The 18,434-nt window shown below is 32.3% G+C and overlaps 1 protein-coding gene across 2 annotated transcripts in view; it reads right to left on the reverse strand.

The window, feature by feature from the left end:
- atad2 (ATPase family AAA domain containing 2) overlaps positions 1-18,434 on the reverse strand; it is a 43,833-nt gene that overhangs the window by 24,209 nt on the left and 1,190 nt on the right. The window contains exons 3-12 of one of the 2 annotated variants that reach the window (XM_087805943.1): positions 18,378-18,433; positions 18,074-18,251; positions 17,913-17,994; positions 17,758-17,842; positions 12,719-12,931; positions 10,226-10,337; positions 9,919-10,023; positions 9,736-9,844; positions 8,712-8,827; positions 180-354 (exon numbers count right to left, since the gene is read on the reverse strand). In XM_087805943.1, coding sequence (XP_087662069.1) covers positions 180-354; positions 8,712-8,827; positions 9,736-9,844; positions 9,919-10,023; positions 10,226-10,337; positions 12,719-12,931; positions 17,758-17,842; positions 17,913-17,994; positions 18,074-18,251; positions 18,378-18,433 — 1,231 coding nt within the window. Of the gene's footprint in view, positions 1-179; positions 355-8,711; positions 8,828-9,735; positions 9,845-9,918; positions 10,024-10,225; positions 10,338-12,718; positions 12,935-17,757; positions 17,843-17,912; positions 17,995-18,073; positions 18,252-18,377; position 18,434 lie in introns of both variants that reach the window. The other variant, XM_087805942.1, reaches the window with a different exon arrangement.

Here is an 18,434-nt window from a genome sequence, read left to right on the forward strand (position 1 = left end):
ACACATCCTACTTTGACTAATTGAATATATAAACTTACTGTCGAACGTCTCTTAAATGTTTAACTGGAAAAAACAAGTCAAAATGTCTTGAAACAAACTCTAAAAGCTTTACTTCATGATAATTATTGCAAAAGATTGTCATCAGATCAAGTTTCAAAAGCCTTAAGATGATAGTTTACCTGATCAAACAACAAGCGCAGTTGTCTCTCGGACTCTCCGACCCACTTGCTGAGACAATCGGCTCCTTTCCTCATGAAGAACGAGACCTTCTTGTCGTCCGAGCTGCACTCGTTGGCCAGAGCTCTGGCGACCAGCGTCTTCCCGGTGCCCGGAGGCCCGTAGAACAGGCAGCCCCTGGATTGAAGAACCAACATTAACGTCTTAAAAATGAACTTTTACAACACATTTTTAAACCTTCTCAGGAATATATCTTTAATTGATGACTTCTCTGTTCCCTTTCTGCCACTTTTATTCCACAGTGAGTTTCCATGTGTAATTAAATGCAAACGCACTGAACAAAATGTCTAAACAAACACAACATTTAAAATAAATACTTATTATTGTATTTATTATTTTTATTTTGATAACATCTGATAAAAGTTCAGATACTAAATAATTACGGGAAAAAAACTAAATTAAAATGATCAACTGATAATGTTTGCCATCTATTAGGGCTGCACAATATATCAAAAAAATATTGATATCGTGATATTGGCACTTTCGATATGCATCGAAAACATGTGATACTTTATATTTTTTTATTGTATAAATCAAGCATTTCTTAAATACACATTTCGACCAATAAGTGTCACGTTCTGTAAAGTTGTCAATTTGTACTTCTATGTCTCGTTGTTGTTTACGTCTCCGTCCGTCTGTGAACTGTGTTTGCTAGGCTCGGTTGCTATGGCGATACGTCTTGCCGGCGCGCTGACTTAGCGCGGCTCAGTATATCCAGTGAAGTAATACTAACTTATGATCTAGTCAAACACTAGTGATCCAGTGAAGTAAAACTAACTTATGATCTAGTCAAACACTAGTGATCCAGTGAAGTAATACTAACTTCTGATCTAGTCAAACACTAGTGATCCAGTGAAGTAATACTAACTTATGATCTAGTCAAACACTAGTGATCCAGTGAAGTAAAACTAACTTATGATCTAGTCAAACACTAGTGATCCAGTGAAGTAATACTAACTTCTGATCTAATCAAACACTAGTGATCCAGTGAAGTAATACTAACTTATGATCTAGTCAAACACTAGTGATCCAGTGAAGTAATACTAACTTCTGATCTAGTCAAACACTAGTGATCCAGTGAAGTAATACTAACTTATGATCTAGTCAAACACTAGTGATCCAGTGAAGTAATACTAACTTATGATCTAGTCAAACACTAGTGATCCAGTGAAGTAATACTAACTTGTGATCTAGTCAAACACTAGTGATCCAGTGAAGTAATACTAACTTGTGATCTAGTCAAACACTAGTGATCCAGTGAAGTAATACTAACTTATGATCTAGTCAAACACTAGTGATCCAGTGAAGTAATACTAACTTGTGATCTAGTCAAACACTAGTGATCCAGTGAAGTAATACTAACTTATGATCTAGTCAAACACTAGTGATCCAGTGAAGTAATACTAACTTATGATCTAGTCAAACACTAGTGATCCAGTGAAGTAATACTAACTTATGATCTAGTCAAACACTAGTGATCCAGTGAAGTAATACTAACTTATGATCTAGTCAAACACTAGTGATCCAGTGAAGTAATACTAACTTGTGATCTAGTCAAACACTAGTGATCCAGTGAAGTAATGCTAACTTATGATCTAGTCAAACACTAGTGATCCAGTGAAGTAATACTAACTTATGATCTAGTCAAACACTAGTGATCCAGTGAAATAATACTAACTTGTGATCTAGTCAAACACTAGTGATCCAGTGAAGTAATACTAACTTGTAATCTAGTCAAACACTAGTGATCCAGTGAAGTAATACTAACTTATGATCTAGTCAAACACTAGTGATCCAGTGAAGTAATACTAACTTATGATCTAGTCAAACACTAGTGATCCAGTGAAGTAATACTAACTTGTGATCTAGTCAAACACTAGTGATCCAGTGAAGTAATACTAACTTGTGATCTAGTCAAACACTAGTGATCCAGTGAAGTAATACTAACTTGTGATCTAGTCAAACACTAGTGATCCAGTGAAGTAATACTAACTTGTGATCTAGTCAAACACTAGTGATCCAGTGAAGTAATACTAACTTATGATCTAGTCAAACACTAGTGATCCAGTGAAGTAATACTAACTTATGATCTAGTCAAACACTAGTGATCCAGTGAAGTAATACTAACTTATGATCTAGTCAAACACTAGTGATCCAGTGAAGTAATACTAACTTATGATCTAGTCAAACACTAGTGATCCAGTGAAGTAATACTAACTTGTGATCTAGTCAAACACTAGTGATCCAGTGAAGTAATACTAACTTGTGATCTAGTCAAACACTAGTGATCCAGTGAAGTAATACTAACTTATGATCTAGTCAAACACTAGTGATCCAGTGAAGTAATAATAACTTGTGATCTAGTCAAACACTAGTGATCCAGTGAAGTAATACTAACTTATGATCTAGTCAAAGACTAGTGATCCAGTGAAGTAATACTAACTCATGATCTAGTCAAAGACTAGTGATCCAGTGAAGTAATACTAACTCATGATCTAGTCAAACACTAGTGATCCAGTGAAGTAAAACTAACTTATGATCTAGTCAAACACTAGTGATCCAGTGAAGTAATACTAACTTGTGATCTAGTCAAACACTAGTGATCCAGTGAAGTAATACTAACTTGTGATCTAGTCAAACACTAGTGATCCAGTGAAGTAATACTAACTTATGATCTAGTCAAACACTAGTGATCCAGTGAAGTAATACTAACTTCTGATCTAGTCAAACACTAGTGATCCAGTGAAGTAATACTAACTTCTGATCTAGTCAAACACTAGTGATCCAGTGAAGTAATACTAACTTCTGATCTAGTCAAACACTAGTGATCCAGTGAAGTAATACTAACTTATGATCTAGTCAAACACTAGTGATCCAGTGAAGTAATACTAACTTATGATCTAGTCAAACACTAGTGATCCAGTGAAGTAATACTAACTTGTGATCTAGTCAAACACTAGTGATCCAGTGAAGTAATACTAACTTGTGATCTAGTCAAACACTAGTGATCCAGTGAAGTAATACTAACTTCTGATCTAGTCAAACACTAGTGATCCAGTGAAGTAATACTAACTTGTGATCTAGTCAAACACTAGTGATCCAGTGAAGTAATACTAACTTATGATCTAGTCAAACACTAGTGATCCAGTGAAGTAATACTAACTTATGATCTAGTCAAACACTAGTGATCCAGTGAAGTAATACTAACTTATGATCTAGTCAAACACTAGTGATCCAGTGAAGTAATACTAACTTATGATCTAGTCAAACACTAGTGATCCAGTGAAGTAATACTAACTTGTGATCTAGTCAAACACTAGTGATCCAGTGAAGTAATGCTAACTTATGATCTAGTCAAACACTAGTGATCCAGTGAAGTAATACTAACTTATGATCTAGTCAAACACTAGTGATCCAGTGAAATAATACTAACTTGTGATCTAGTCAAACACTAGTGATCCAGTGAAGTAATACTAACTTGTGATCTAGTCAAACACTAGTGATCCAGTGAAGTAATACTAACTTATGATCTAGTCAAACACTAGTGATCCAGTGAAGTAATACTAACTTATGATCTAGTCAAACACTAGTGATCCAGTGAAGTAATACTAACTTGTGATCTAGTCAAACACTAGTGATCCAGTGAAGTAATACTAACTTGTGATCTAGTCAAACACTAGTGATCCAGTGAAGTAATACTAACTTGTGATCTAGTCAAACACTAGTGATCCAGTGAAGTAATACTAACTTATGATCTAGTCAAACACTAGTGATCCAGTGAAGTAATACTAACTTATGATCTAGTCAAACACTAGTGATCCAGTGAAGTAATACTAACTTATGATCTAGTCAAACACTAGTGATCCAGTGAAGTAATACTAACTTATGATCTAGTCAAACACTAGTGATCCAGTGAAGTAATACTAACTTGTGATCTAGTCAAACACTAGTGATCCAGTGAAGTAATACTAACTTATGATCTAGTCAAACACTAGTGATCCAGTGAAGTAATACTAACTTATGATCTAGTCAAACACTAGTGATCCAGTGAAGTAATACTAACTTCTGATCTAGTCAAACACTAGTGATCCAGTGAAGTAATACTAACTTATGATCTAGTCAAACACTAGTGATCCAGTGAAGTAAAACTAACTTATGATCTAGTCAAACACTAGTGATCCAGTGAAGTAATACTAACTTCTGATCTAATCAAACACTAGTGATCCAGTGAAGTAATACTAACTTCTGATCTAGTCAAACACTAGTGATCCAGTGAAGTAATACTAACTTCTGATCTAGTCAAACACTAGTGATCCAGTGAAGTAATACTAACTTATGATCTAGTCAAACACTAGTGATCCAGTGAAGTAATACTAACTTATGATCTAGTCAAACACTAGTGATCCAGTGAAGTAATACTAACTTGTGATCTAGTCAAACACTAGTGATCCAGTGAAGTAATACTAACTTGTGATCTAGTCAAACACTAGTGATCCAGTGAAGTAATACTAACTTATGATCTAGTCAAACACTAGTGATCCAGTGAAGTAATACTAACTTGTGATCTAGTCAAACACTAGTGATCCAGTGAAGTAATACTAACTTATGATCTAGTCAAACACTAGTGATCCAGTGAAGTAATACTAACTTATGATCTAGTCAAACACTAGTGATCCAGTGAAGTAATACTAACTTATGATCTAGTCAAACACTAGTGATCCAGTGAAGTAATACTAACTTATGATCTAGTCAAACACTAGTGATCCAGTGAAGTAATACTAACTTGTGATCTAGTCAAACACTAGTGATCCAGTGAAGTAATGCTAACTTATGATCTAGTCAAACACTAGTGATCCAGTGAAGTAATACTAACTTATGATCTAGTCAAACACTAGTGATCCAGTGAAATAATACTAACTTGTGATCTAGTCAAACACTAGTGATCCAGTGAAGTAATACTAACTTGTGATCTAGTCAAACACTAGTGATCCAGTGAAGTAATACTAACTTATGATCTAGTCAAACACTAGTGATCCAGTGAAGTAATACTAACTTATGATCTAGTCAAACACTAGTGATCCAGTGAAGTAATACTAACTTGTGATCTAGTCAAACACTAGTGATCCAGTGAAGTAATACTAACTTGTGATCTAGTCAAACACTAGTGATCCAGTGAAGTAATACTAACTTGTGATCTAGTCAAACACTAGTGATCCAGTGAAGTAATACTAACTTATGATCTAGTCAAACACTAGTGATCCAGTGAAGTAATACTAACTTATGATCTAGTCAAACACTAGTGATCCAGTGAAGTAATACTAACTTATGATCTAGTCAAACACTAGTGATCCAGTGAAGTAATACTAACTTATGATCTAGTCAAACACTAGTGATCCAGTGAAGTAATACTAACTTATGATCTAGTCAAACACTAGTGATCCAGTGAAGTAATACTAACTTGTGATCTAGTCAAACACTAGTGATCCAGTGAAGTAATACTAACTTGTGATCTAGTCAAACACTAGTGATCCAGTGAAGTAATACTAACTTATGATCTAGTCAAACACTAGTGATCCAGTGAAGTAATAATAACTTGTGATCTAGTCAAACACTAGTGATCCAGTGAAGTAATACTAACTTATGATCTAGTCAAAGACTAGTGATCCAGTGAAGTAATACTAACTCATGATCTAGTCAAAGACTAGTGATCCAGTGAAGTAATACTAACTTATGATCTAGTCAAACACTAGTGATCCAGTGAAGTAAAACTAACTTATGATCTAGTCAAACACTAGTGATCCAGTGAAGTAATACTAACTTGTGATCTAGTCAAACACTAGTGATCCAGTGAAGTAATACTAACTTGTGATCTAGTCAAACACTAGTGATCCAGTGAAGTAATACTAACTTATGATCTAGTCAAACACTAGTGATCCAGTGAAGTAATACTAACTTCTGATCTAGTCAAACACTAGTGATCCAGTGAAGTAATACTAACTTCTGATCTAGTCAAACACTAGTGATCCAGTGAAGTAATACTAACTTATGATCTAGTCAAACACTAGTGATCCAGTGAAGTAATACTAACTTATGATCTAGTCAAACACTAGTGATCCAGTGAAGTAATACTAACTTGTGATCTAGTCAAACACTAGTGATCCAGTGAAGTAATACTAACTTGTGATCTAGTCAAACACTAGTGATCCAGTGAAGTAATACTAACTTATGATCTAGTCAAACACTAGTGATCCAGTGAAGTAATACTAACTTGTGATCTAGTCAAACACTAGTGATCCAGTGAAGTAATACTAACTTATGATCTAGTCAAACACTAGTGATCCAGTGAAGTAATACTAACTTATGATCTAGTCAAACACTAGTGATCCAGTGAAGTAATACTAACTTATGATCTAGTCAAACACTAGTGATCCAGTGAAGTAATACTAACTTATGATCTAGTCAAACACTAGTGATCCAGTGAAGTAATACTAACTTGTGATCTAGTCAAACACTAGTGATCCAGTGAAGTAATGCTAACTTATGATCTAGTCAAACACTAGTGATCCAGTGAAGTAATACTAACTTATGATCTAGTCAAACACTAGTGATCCAGTGAAATAATACTAACTTGTGATCTAGTCAAACACTAGTGATCCAGTGAAGTAATACTAACTTGTGATCTAGTCAAACACTAGTGATCCAGTGAAGTAATACTAACTTATGATCTAGTCAAACACTAGTGATCCAGTGAAGTAATACTAACTTATGATCTAGTCAAACACTAGTGATCCAGTGAAGTAATACTAACTTGTGATCTAGTCAAACACTAGTGATCCAGTGAAGTAATACTAACTTGTGATCTAGTCAAACACTAGTGATCCAGTGAAGTAATACTAACTTGTGATCTAGTCAAACACTAGTGATCCAGTGAAGTAATACTAACTTATGATCTAGTCAAACACTAGTGATCCAGTGAAGTAATACTAACTTATGATCTAGTCAAACACTAGTGATCCAGTGAAGTAATACTAACTTATGATCTAGTCAAACACTAGTGATCCAGTGAAGTAATACTAACTTATGATCTAGTCAAACACTAGTGATCCAGTGAAGTAATACTAACTTGTGATCTAGTCAAACACTAGTGATCCAGTGAAGTAATACTAACTTATGATCTAGTCAAACACTAGTGATCCAGTGAAGTAATACTAACTTATGATCTAGTCAAACACTAGTGATCCAGTGAAGTAATACTAACTTATGATCTAGTCAAACACTAGTGATCCAGTGAAGTAATACTAACTTATGATCTAGTCAAACACTAGTGATCCAGTGAAGTAATACTAACTTATGATCTAGTCAAACACTAGTGATCCAGTGAAGTAATACTAACTTGTGATCTAGTCAAACACTAGTGATCCAGTGAAGTAATACTAACTTGTGATCTAGTCAAACACTAGTGATCCAGTGAAGTAATACTAACTTATGATCTAGTCAAACACTAGTGATCCAGTGAAGTAATACTAACTTATAATCTAGTCAAACACTAGTGATCCAGTCACTCGTCTCTTTCAACCTCCTTTGTTAAAGCAACATATTGTAAGAACTTTTCATCTCGTCTCAGTTGTTTTCTTATAAGATCGTGAACTTCCAAACAAACCTGTCCGTCTTCACCGTATGCTAACGAGCTAAGTTGTTAGCGTCATTTATAAAGTGTTATGTGTGCGTCTTCACCGTATGCTAACGAGCTAAGTTGTTAGCGTCATTTATAAAGTGTTATGTGTGCGTCTTCACCGTATGCTAACGAGCTAAGTTGTTAGCGTCATTTATAAAGTGTTATGTGTGCGTCTTCACCGTATGCTAACGAGCTAAGTTGTTAGCATCATTTATAAAGTGTTATGTGTGCGTCTTCACCGTATGCTAACGAGCTAAGTTGTTAGCATCATTTATAAAGTGTAATGTGTGCGTCTTCACCATATGCTAACGAGCTAAGTTGTTAGCATCATTTATAAAGTGTAATGTGTGCGTGTACAAGGATTTATTATTGATTTGGTGATGTCATGACGCGCCGGCGGCTCCTCTCTGATGTCGCTCAGTTTTGGCGGGAAACCGATGCAGTGATGAAGTCCCGCGAGACTGAGCGTTATAAGAGATATTTTTCTACCATCATGTCGACACCGAAGCGCAGAAATAAACGAAAGGGAAATATCATCGTTTTCCTTCTCTAAACCCCCGGACCTACACTATAGTACTCGCTCCTGCACAATATCGCATTAATATCGATATCGCACATATTCCCAATATTATGCTGCCGTACCATCTATAAAGTTTATCTATCTTTCTATACAGAACTTTGCAAACCTGATTATCCAGTTCATAAATGCTGTTTCCATTTAAAAACGTTCAAATTAAAGTTTAAATTCAAACATGTTTAAAGACGTAAAGTCTGTACATAAAACACAAAGCGTTTGTACCGAGGCGGTTGAATCTTGAACTTCTCGAAGATCTCCGGGTAGAGCAGAGGAAACACCACCATCTCCTTCAGCGAGGAAATATGTTTGCTGAGTCCTCCGATGCTGTCGAAGCGAACCTGAACACAAGAGAAGAAGATTCATGATTATGGAAGTTTATCAGTGGAATCACAGCCTTGACTGGTTTCATTTAACACCAGGAAACGTGTCTTTATGGACATTTTGGTTTTTTAAGCATTTCATCATTTTTGATAATGGAATTCAATAATTTCTACATTTAATGTTTTTTTTATGATTTAATAAAAAACAGTTACATTTGTTTCGTTTTTTTCACAAGACTTAGACTTTCTTTTATTGTAATTACACAGAAAACACTGACGTGAAACTGGCAATGAAATGTTGTTGCTTGGCAACCATTCAAAAACACGGCAGAGTAAATGTATATATAAAAGTATGAATATTAATAAGTTAAAAATAATGAAATTACTTATAAACAGAATAAATAAAAATTCAAATTAAATAAAAAATTGCATAGAATTAATGTATATAAAAGTATGAATATACTTTTACAAAGAGTAAAATAGTTTATTTATAATAATTTTTAATTCTATAAAAAATGATTTAATAGTCATGTTTTGATGAATTATTGAAAATATATCTTTATATTTTATATAAAAAACGTAGTATTTAAAAAAAATACTACAGAAATAGGAAATGGAATGAAAATGTAAATATTTATTTTATTTCATTTGTTTAAAAACGTTTTTGAAAATGTTAGATTTTTTTATATATAAATATATTCTAAGCCTTTTTCTAGAAATGATTAAATTAAATGATTAAAAAAAACTATTTAAAAACAACATTTCAATAAAGTCTTTGAAGATTTGAAATCTAAAATGAAACCAATCAATATTGTCACTGATACACTTTGATCACAACCTTTAAATTGATTTCCTGCCAAAGCGAGAATATTGTGATGAAGATTCGTCTCCTGACGTTTCTAAGAATCTGTGAAAGAGGATCTTACGCTCTTGTCTATCTGCATGGGATCCACGTCAGCCAGACTCGCTCCAATTTTCATCCGGTCCTTGTGGATCCCCAGCAGGTCCTCCTTCACCAGGTTCATGGGCAAACACCTGCACACGAGCCACACAAGCATCAGGTCAAGACTCGTGACAAACGTGGTACTGGACGCTCAAGATCTTCTCACCGGTTCACGGGTCGACTGCGACTCTTGCTTCTCCTCATCTGGAACTGCTCGTCATCTGAAGAGGAAGATGAGGTGGAGTCGCTGCTGTGGATGGCGTGTCTCCTCCTGTGAGGACCAACAACTCAAACGCTCGTCATTTATAACTTCTACAAACTCTGTGAAATTGAACTTTTTACATCAGCGTTACTTTGAGCGATTGTTCAAGTTATATGGATCCTTTTTCTTTTTCTATGCAGGACAACAATAATATATGTTTGTTGCTTTAACTTCACGAGCAGAACCACGATGTTGGGTCGAAGGCACCGACCTGCTGGTTCTGGAAGTGTACGGGCTCCTGGGGGCTCTTGGGCTGAACCCGAACCGGTTCGGGGAGGAGTGGGATTTGAAGTAGATTCCACGCTTCCTGGTCTCTCTGGGCTCTGAAACCAAAGAATGAAGTGAAATATTTTGGATGAATCTTTACTGGAGGTGAGAGGAAACATACACTCATTTAATCATAATGTGTTAGTAGGACGATGACTGAGGACGAGAGGATACAGTGACTCCAGCAGCTTTTAAACCTGTTTGGACATATTTTGGTTCGAAAACAAATTAAAGCAGTTACGACTTCGTCAAGAGTCATGTGGTTTGTAAATACTACAACACCAGAGTCAAGTACTGGACAATACTACACATATATACTTGTTACTACACTATCACAACACCAGAGTCAAGTACTGGACAATACTACACATATATACTTGTTACTACACTATCACAACACCAGAGTCAAGTACTGAACAATACTACACATATATACTTGTTACTACACTATCACAACACCAGAGTCAAGTACTGGACAATACTACACATATATACTTGTTACTACACTATCACAACACCAGAGTCAAGTACTGGACAATACTACACATATATACTTGTTACTACACTATCACAACACCAGAGTCAAGTACTGGACAATACTACACATATATATACTTGTTACTACACTATCACAACACCAGAGTCAAGTACTGGACAATACTACACATATATATACTTGTTACTACACTATCACAACACCAGAGTCAAGTACTGGACAATACTACACATATATACTTGTTACTACACTATCACAACACCAGAGTCAAGTACTGGACAATACTACACATATATACTTGTTACTACACTATCACAACACCAGAGTCAAGTACTGGACAATACTACACATATGTACTTGTTACTACACTATCACAACACCAGAGTCAAGTACTGGACAATACTACACATATATACTTGTTACTACACAATCACAACATCAGAGTCAAGTACTGGACAATACTACACATATATACTTGTTACTACACTATCACAACACCAGAGTCAAGTACTGGACAATACTACACATATATCCTTGTTACTACACTATCACAACACCAGAGTCAAGTACTGGACAATACTACACATATATACTTGTTACTACACTATCACAACACCAGAGTCAAGTACTGGACAATACTACACATATATACTTGTTACTACACTATCACAACACCAGAGTCAAGTACTGGACAATACTACACATATATACTTGTTACTACACTATCACAACACCAGAGTCAAGTACTGGACAATACTACACATATATACTTGTTACTACACTATCACAACACCAGAGTCAAGTACTGGACAATACTACACATATATACTTGTTACTACACTATCACAACACCAGAGTCAAGTACTGGACAATACTACACATATATACTTGTTACTACACAATCACAACACCAGAGTCAAGTACTGGACAATACTACACATATATACTTGTTACTACACAATCACAACACCAGAGTCAAGTACTGGACAATACTACATATATATCCTTGTTACTACACTATCATAACACCAGAGTCAAGTACTGGACAATACTACACATATATACTTGTTACTACACTATCACAACAGCAGAGTCAAGTACTGGACAATACTACACATATATATACTTGTTGCTACACTATCACAACACCAGAGTCAAGTACTGGACAATACTACACATATATACTTGTTACTACACTATCACAACACCAGAGTCAAGTACTGGACAATACTACACATATATACTTGTTACTACACAATCACAACACCAGAGTCAAGTACTGGACAATACTACACATATATACTTGTTACTACACAATCACAACACCAGAGTCAAGTACTGGACAATACTACATATATATCCTTGTTACTACACTATCATAACACCAGAGTCAAGTACTGGACAATACTACACATATATACTTGTTACTACACAATCACAACACCAGAGTCAAGTACTGGACAATACTACACATATATACTTGTTACTACACAATCACAACACCAGAGTCAAGTACTGGACAATACTACACATATATACTTGTTACTACACTATCACAACACCAGAGTCAAGTACTGGACAATACTACACATATATACTTGTTACTACACTATCACAACACCAGAGTCAAGTACTGGACAATACTACACATATATACTTGTTACTACACAATCACAACACCAGAGTCAAGTACTGGACAATACTACACATATATACTTGTTACTACACAATCACAACACCAGAGTCAAGTACTGGACAATACTACATATATATCCTTGTTACTACACTATCATAACACCAGAGTCAAGTACTGGACAATACTACACATATATACTTGTTACTACACTATCACAACAGCAGAGTCAAGTACTGGACAATACTACACATATATACGTATTACAACAAATACAATGATCTCAGGAGGGAGAAGTAACAAAGTACCTTCCTGTGCAGCCTGATAGCGAACAACTGTCTTCCGTTGTCTAAATTCATAACGCCTTTGGTTGTCTTCCTCCTCATCCTCGCCATCTTCATCCTCTTCTTCCTCCTCTTCCTCATCATCATCATCATCTTCTTCTTCTTCCTCTTCATCTTCTCGTTCTTCTTCTTCGTCTCCCCCGTCTTCGGCCTCTGATTCATGATCGTCTTGATTCTCTTCTAGAATTTGAAAGAAAGTTACATTTGGAAATAACTTCAACACGTTCATGGATTTTAAAAGAAGGAGAAAAAACAATGTCCTTTATTTTCGGGTCAAGAGTCATTTAATTTCAAAAGAAAACTTCAGTTCCGTGAATAAGAGTCCAGAAAAAAAGTCATGTTAGTTTTCGAAATGATGTAAAATAGTAAATACAGTATAATCGCATTTCAATTGTACATTTAATCTGCTTTAGTTTCATTAATTTTATAATAGAGAGAAAGTTGTTTTTACCCCAAAGCAACAGAATAAAGCAGTTTTATAAATGATTCTGTTAAGTTCAATTATTATTTTTACACACAATAATCTCGTCTTAAAACACACTTTATTTATCTGGCTTGTAACACAGCATGAGACTCTGAGCTGTTTTTAGTGCTTTTTTTTTTTACTTTATTTGATATTGTTTTATCTTTGTGATGTTTTAACTGCTTTCTTAGCACTTTCATGTCACTGTAGAGCACTTTGTATCGACTGTTTTTAAAGTGCTTTATAAATAAAGTTGAGAACAACCGTTAGCTACAATATTCACCTCAGACTGGAAGATTGAAAAGAAAACAAACAGTATAAACTATAATTCTTCTATTCTACCTGCAACAGGTCGACTTCTGCCTCACGTGTTACGAAATAAAACAAATCCTCATCAAATGTGACACCATTGTGAATTAAACTTTATTTTTCCTCATGAGACAAATGGGAACATAAAGTCAATGTTATCAAAGATGTTTCTTGTTGAAGATGATAAGACTCAAAGTGGTCGTGTTTATCCCGACAGGACTACATTTCCCATGAGCACTTGCTAAACGTGTCCCGGTTTGTAGCAGTTGATGAATGTTGTGTTTCCAGACTTCATTGATGAATGAAGGATGAAACTGATGAGGTAATGAATCATTGTAATGATATATGATATAAATAACATAACTTTAACTTTGTTTTTGTTTGTAAATAAGATAACTTTAACTGTGTTTTTGTTTGTAAATAACATAACTTTAACTTTGTTTTTGTTTGTAAATAAGATAACTTTAACTGTGTTTTTGTTTGTAAATAACATAACTTTAACTTTGTTTTTGTTAGTAAATAACTTAACTTAAACTTTGTTTTTGTTTGTAAATAACATAACTTTAACTTTGTTTTTGTTTGTAAATAACATCACTTTAACTTTGTTTTTGTTTGTAAATAACATAACTTTAACTTTGTTTTTGTTTGTAAATAACATAACTTTTACTTTGTTTTTGTTTGTAAATAACATAACTTTTACTTTGTTTTTGTTTGTAAATAACATAACTTTTACTTTGTTTTTGTTTGTAAATAACATCACTTTAACTTTGTTTTTGTTTGTAAATAACATAACATAACTTTAACTTTGTTTTTGTTTGTAAATAACATAACTTTAACTTTGTTTTTGTTTGTAAATAACATCACTTTAACTTTGTTTTTGTTTGTAAATAACATCACTTTAACTTTGTTTTTGTTTGTAAATAACATAACTTTAACTTTGTTTTTGTTTGTAAATAACATCACTTTAACTTTGTTTTTGTTTGTAAATAACATAACTTTAACTTTGTTTTTGTTTGAAAATAACATAACTTTAACTTTGTTTTTGTTTGTAAATAACATAACTTTAACTTTGTTTTTGTTTGTAAATAACATAACTTTAACTTTGTTTTTGTTTGTAAATAACATAACTTTTACTTTGTTTTTGTTTGTAAATAACATAACTTTTACTTTGTTTTTGTTTGTAAATAACATAACATAACTTTAACTTTGTTTTTGTTTGTAAATAACATAACTTTAACTTTGTTTTTGTTTGTAAATAACATAACTTTAACTTTGTTTTTGTTTGTAAATAACATCACTTTAACTTTGTTTTTGTTTGTAAATAACATAACTTTAACTTTGTTTTTGTTTGTAAATAACATCACTTTAACTTTGTTTTTGTTTGTAAATAACATCACTTTAACTTTGTTTTTGTTTGAAAATAACATAACTTTAACTTTGTTTTTGTTTGTAAATAACATAACTTTTACTTTGTTTTTGTTTGTAAATAACATAACTTTTACTTTGTTTTTGTTTGTAAATAACATCACTTTAACTTTGTTTTTGTTTGTAAATAACATCACTTTAACTTTGTTTTTGTTTGTAAATAACATCACTTTAACTTTGTTTTTGTTTGTAAATAACATCACTTTAACTTTGTTTTTGTTTGTAAATAACATAACTTTAACTTTGTTTTTGTTTGTAAATAACATCACTTTAACTTTGTTTTTGTTTGTAAATAACATAACTTTAACTTTGTTTTTGTTTGTAAATAACATAACTTTAACTTTGTTTTTGTTTGTAAATAACATAACTTTAACTTTGTTTTTGTTTGTAAATATCATAACTTTAACTTTGTTTTTGTTTGTAAATAACATAACTTTAACTTTGTTTTTGTTTGTAAATAACATAACTTTAACTTTGTTTTTGTTTGTAAATAACATAACTTTAACTTTGTTTTTGTTTGTAAATAACATAACTTTAACTTTGTTTTTGTTTGTAAATAACATAACTTTAACTTTGTTTTTGTTTGTAAATATCATAACTTTAACTTTGTTTTTGTTTGTAAATAACAAAACTTTAACTTTGTTTTTGTTTGTAAATAACATAACTTTAACTTTGTTTTTGTTTGTAAATAACATAACTTTAACTTTGTTTTTGTTTGTAAATAACATCACTTTAACTTTGTTTTTGTTTGTAAATAACATAACTTTAACTTTGTTTTTGTTTGTAAATAACATAACTTTTACTTTGTTTTTGTTTGTAAATATCATAACTTTAACTTTGTTTTTGTTTGTAAATAACATCACTTTAACTTTGTTTTTGTTTGTAAATAACATCACTTTAACTTTGTTTTTGTTTGTAAATAACATCACTTTAACTTTGTTTTTGTTTGTAAATAACATAACTTTAACTTTGTTTTTGTTTGTAAATAACATCACTTTAACTTTGTTTTTGTTTGTAAATAACATAACTTTAACTTTGTTTTTGTTTGTAAATAACATAACTTTAACTTTGTTTTTGTTTGTAAATAACATAACTTTAACTTTGTTTTTGTTTGTAAATATCATAACTTTAACTTTGTTTTTGTTTGTAAATAACATAACTTTAACTTTGTTTTTGTTTGTAAATAACATAACTTTAACTTTGTTTTTGTTTGTAAATAACATCACTTTAACTTTGTTTTTGTTTGTAAATAACATAACTTTAACTTTGTTTTTGTTTGTAAATAACATAACTTTAACTTTGTTTTTGTTTGTAAATAACATAACTTTAACTTTGTTTTTGTTTGTAAATATCATAACTTTAACTTTGTTTTTGTTTGTAAATAACAAAACTTTAACTTTGTTTTTGTTTGTAAATAACATAACTTTAACTTTGTTTTTGTTTGTAAATAACATCACTTTAACTTTGTTTTTGTTTGTAAATAACATAACTTTAACTTTGTTTTTGTTTGTAAATAACATAACTTTAACTTTGTTTTTGTTTGTAAATAACATAACTTTTACTTTGTTTTTGTTTGTAAATAACATAACTTTAACTTTGTTTTTGTTTGTAAATAACATAACTTTAACTTTGTTTTTGTTTGTAAATAACATCACTTTAACTTTGTTTTTGTTTGTAAATAACATCACTTTAACTTTGTTTTTGTTTGTAAATAACATCACTTTAACTTTGTTTTTGTTTGTAAATAACATCACTTTAACTTTGTTTTTGTTTGTAAATAACATAACTTTAACTTTGTTTTTGTTTGTAAATAACATCACTTTAACTTTGTTTTTGTTTGTAAATAACATAACTTTAACTTTGTTTTTGTTTGTAAATAACATAACTTTAACTTTGTTTTTGTTTGTAAATAACATCACTTTAACTTTGTTTTTGTTTGTAAATAACATAACTTTAACTTTGTTTTTGTTTGTAAATAACATAACTTTAACTTTGTTTTTGTTTGTAAATGACATAACTTTAACTTTGTTTTTGTTTGTAAATAACATCACTTTAACTTTGTTTTTGTTTGTAAATAACATCACTTTAACTTTGTTTTTGTTTGTAAATAACATAACTTTAACTTTGTTTTTGTTTGTAAATAACATAACTTTAACTTTGTTTTTGTTTGTAAATAACATCACTTTAACTTTGTTTTTGTTTGTAAATAACATAACTTTAACTTTGTTTTTGTTTGTAAATAACATAACTTTAACTTTGTTTTTGTTTGTAAATGACATAACTTTAACTTTGTTTTTGTTTGTAAATAACATAACTTTAACTTTGTTTTTGTTTGTAAATAACATAACTTTAACTTTGTTTTTGTTTGTAAATAACATCACTTTAACTTTGTTTTTGTTTGTAAATAACATAACTTTAACTTCGTTTGTTTGTAAATAACATAACTTTAACTTTGTTTTTGTTTGTAAATAACATCACTTTAACTTCGTTTGTTTGTAAATAACATAATTTTTACTTTGTTTGTAAATAACATAACTTTGTTTGTTTGTAAATAACATAACTTTAACTGTCTTTTTGTTTGTAAATAAAAATGCTATTTAGAATAAAAACATCTCCTTGTTTTAAAGATGTTTTGATTTCACAAATACTGTCATTAGCAACATCCTCCAAGTACCACTGGTTACTATGATCTTCATAACATCATATATAATTCGTGTAGGTCATGATTCTTTTTTTTAATGCAAAGCCAAAACCATTTAAGATCAACTCGACTGCCGTTTAAAACCAGGACTAGAGCTGACTTTACCTTTCTCTCCTTTCTCCAGGTCTTTCATTTCCACGTTGGCCCTCAGAGAACTTCTCATCTGTCCTCTCGTGTACACACCCATGTGCTTCAAAGTACAAATAACACAATATAATTTTGAAATTTAATGAAAGTAATTTTTAAATTTAAAGATTCACCTCCTGGTTAGTGTCTCTGTTCCTCAGTCGACGCCGCATCTTCTGCATGTCGTCCATTTTCTGGAGAACCGCCTCAGCCGTGCTGAGAGTTAAAGCATTAAATAAAGATTCTTAGGACGACGGTCACACACCGGAACAGAAGCACTTGTTGTTCCACTCACTTGGTGATGAGACGATCATACAGCACGGACTGATTCCTGGAATCCAGTTTGTATCTGGTGATCCTGGAGCTCCGCCGCACAGAGCGGTCTTCGTCGTAGTCGTCCTCGTCGGTCGGACCCTGGATGTCGAAGCGGCTTCTCTTGGGAGTCGAAGATCCCTCGACTTCATCCGGAACATCTTCACAAGAGGAAAAGTATTTGTATCATTGGCACGGTTACATTAAAAAGTGTGATCCCTGGACAGCACTCTCGCCGTTTAAGGTAAGGTAAGGTAAAACTTTATTGATTTGTTTAGATTGTTTACCTGCTTCCATCTTGCTGCTCGTGGATTTCCCATCTCTCTGAAGTCTGGAAGATTTCC

The sequence above is a fragment of the Callionymus lyra genome, chromosome 13 (genome assembly GCF_982586985.1).
Source record: "Callionymus lyra chromosome 13, fCalLyr1.hap1.1, whole genome shotgun sequence".
NCBI lineage: Eukaryota > Metazoa > Chordata > Actinopteri > Syngnathiformes > Callionymidae > Callionymus > Callionymus lyra.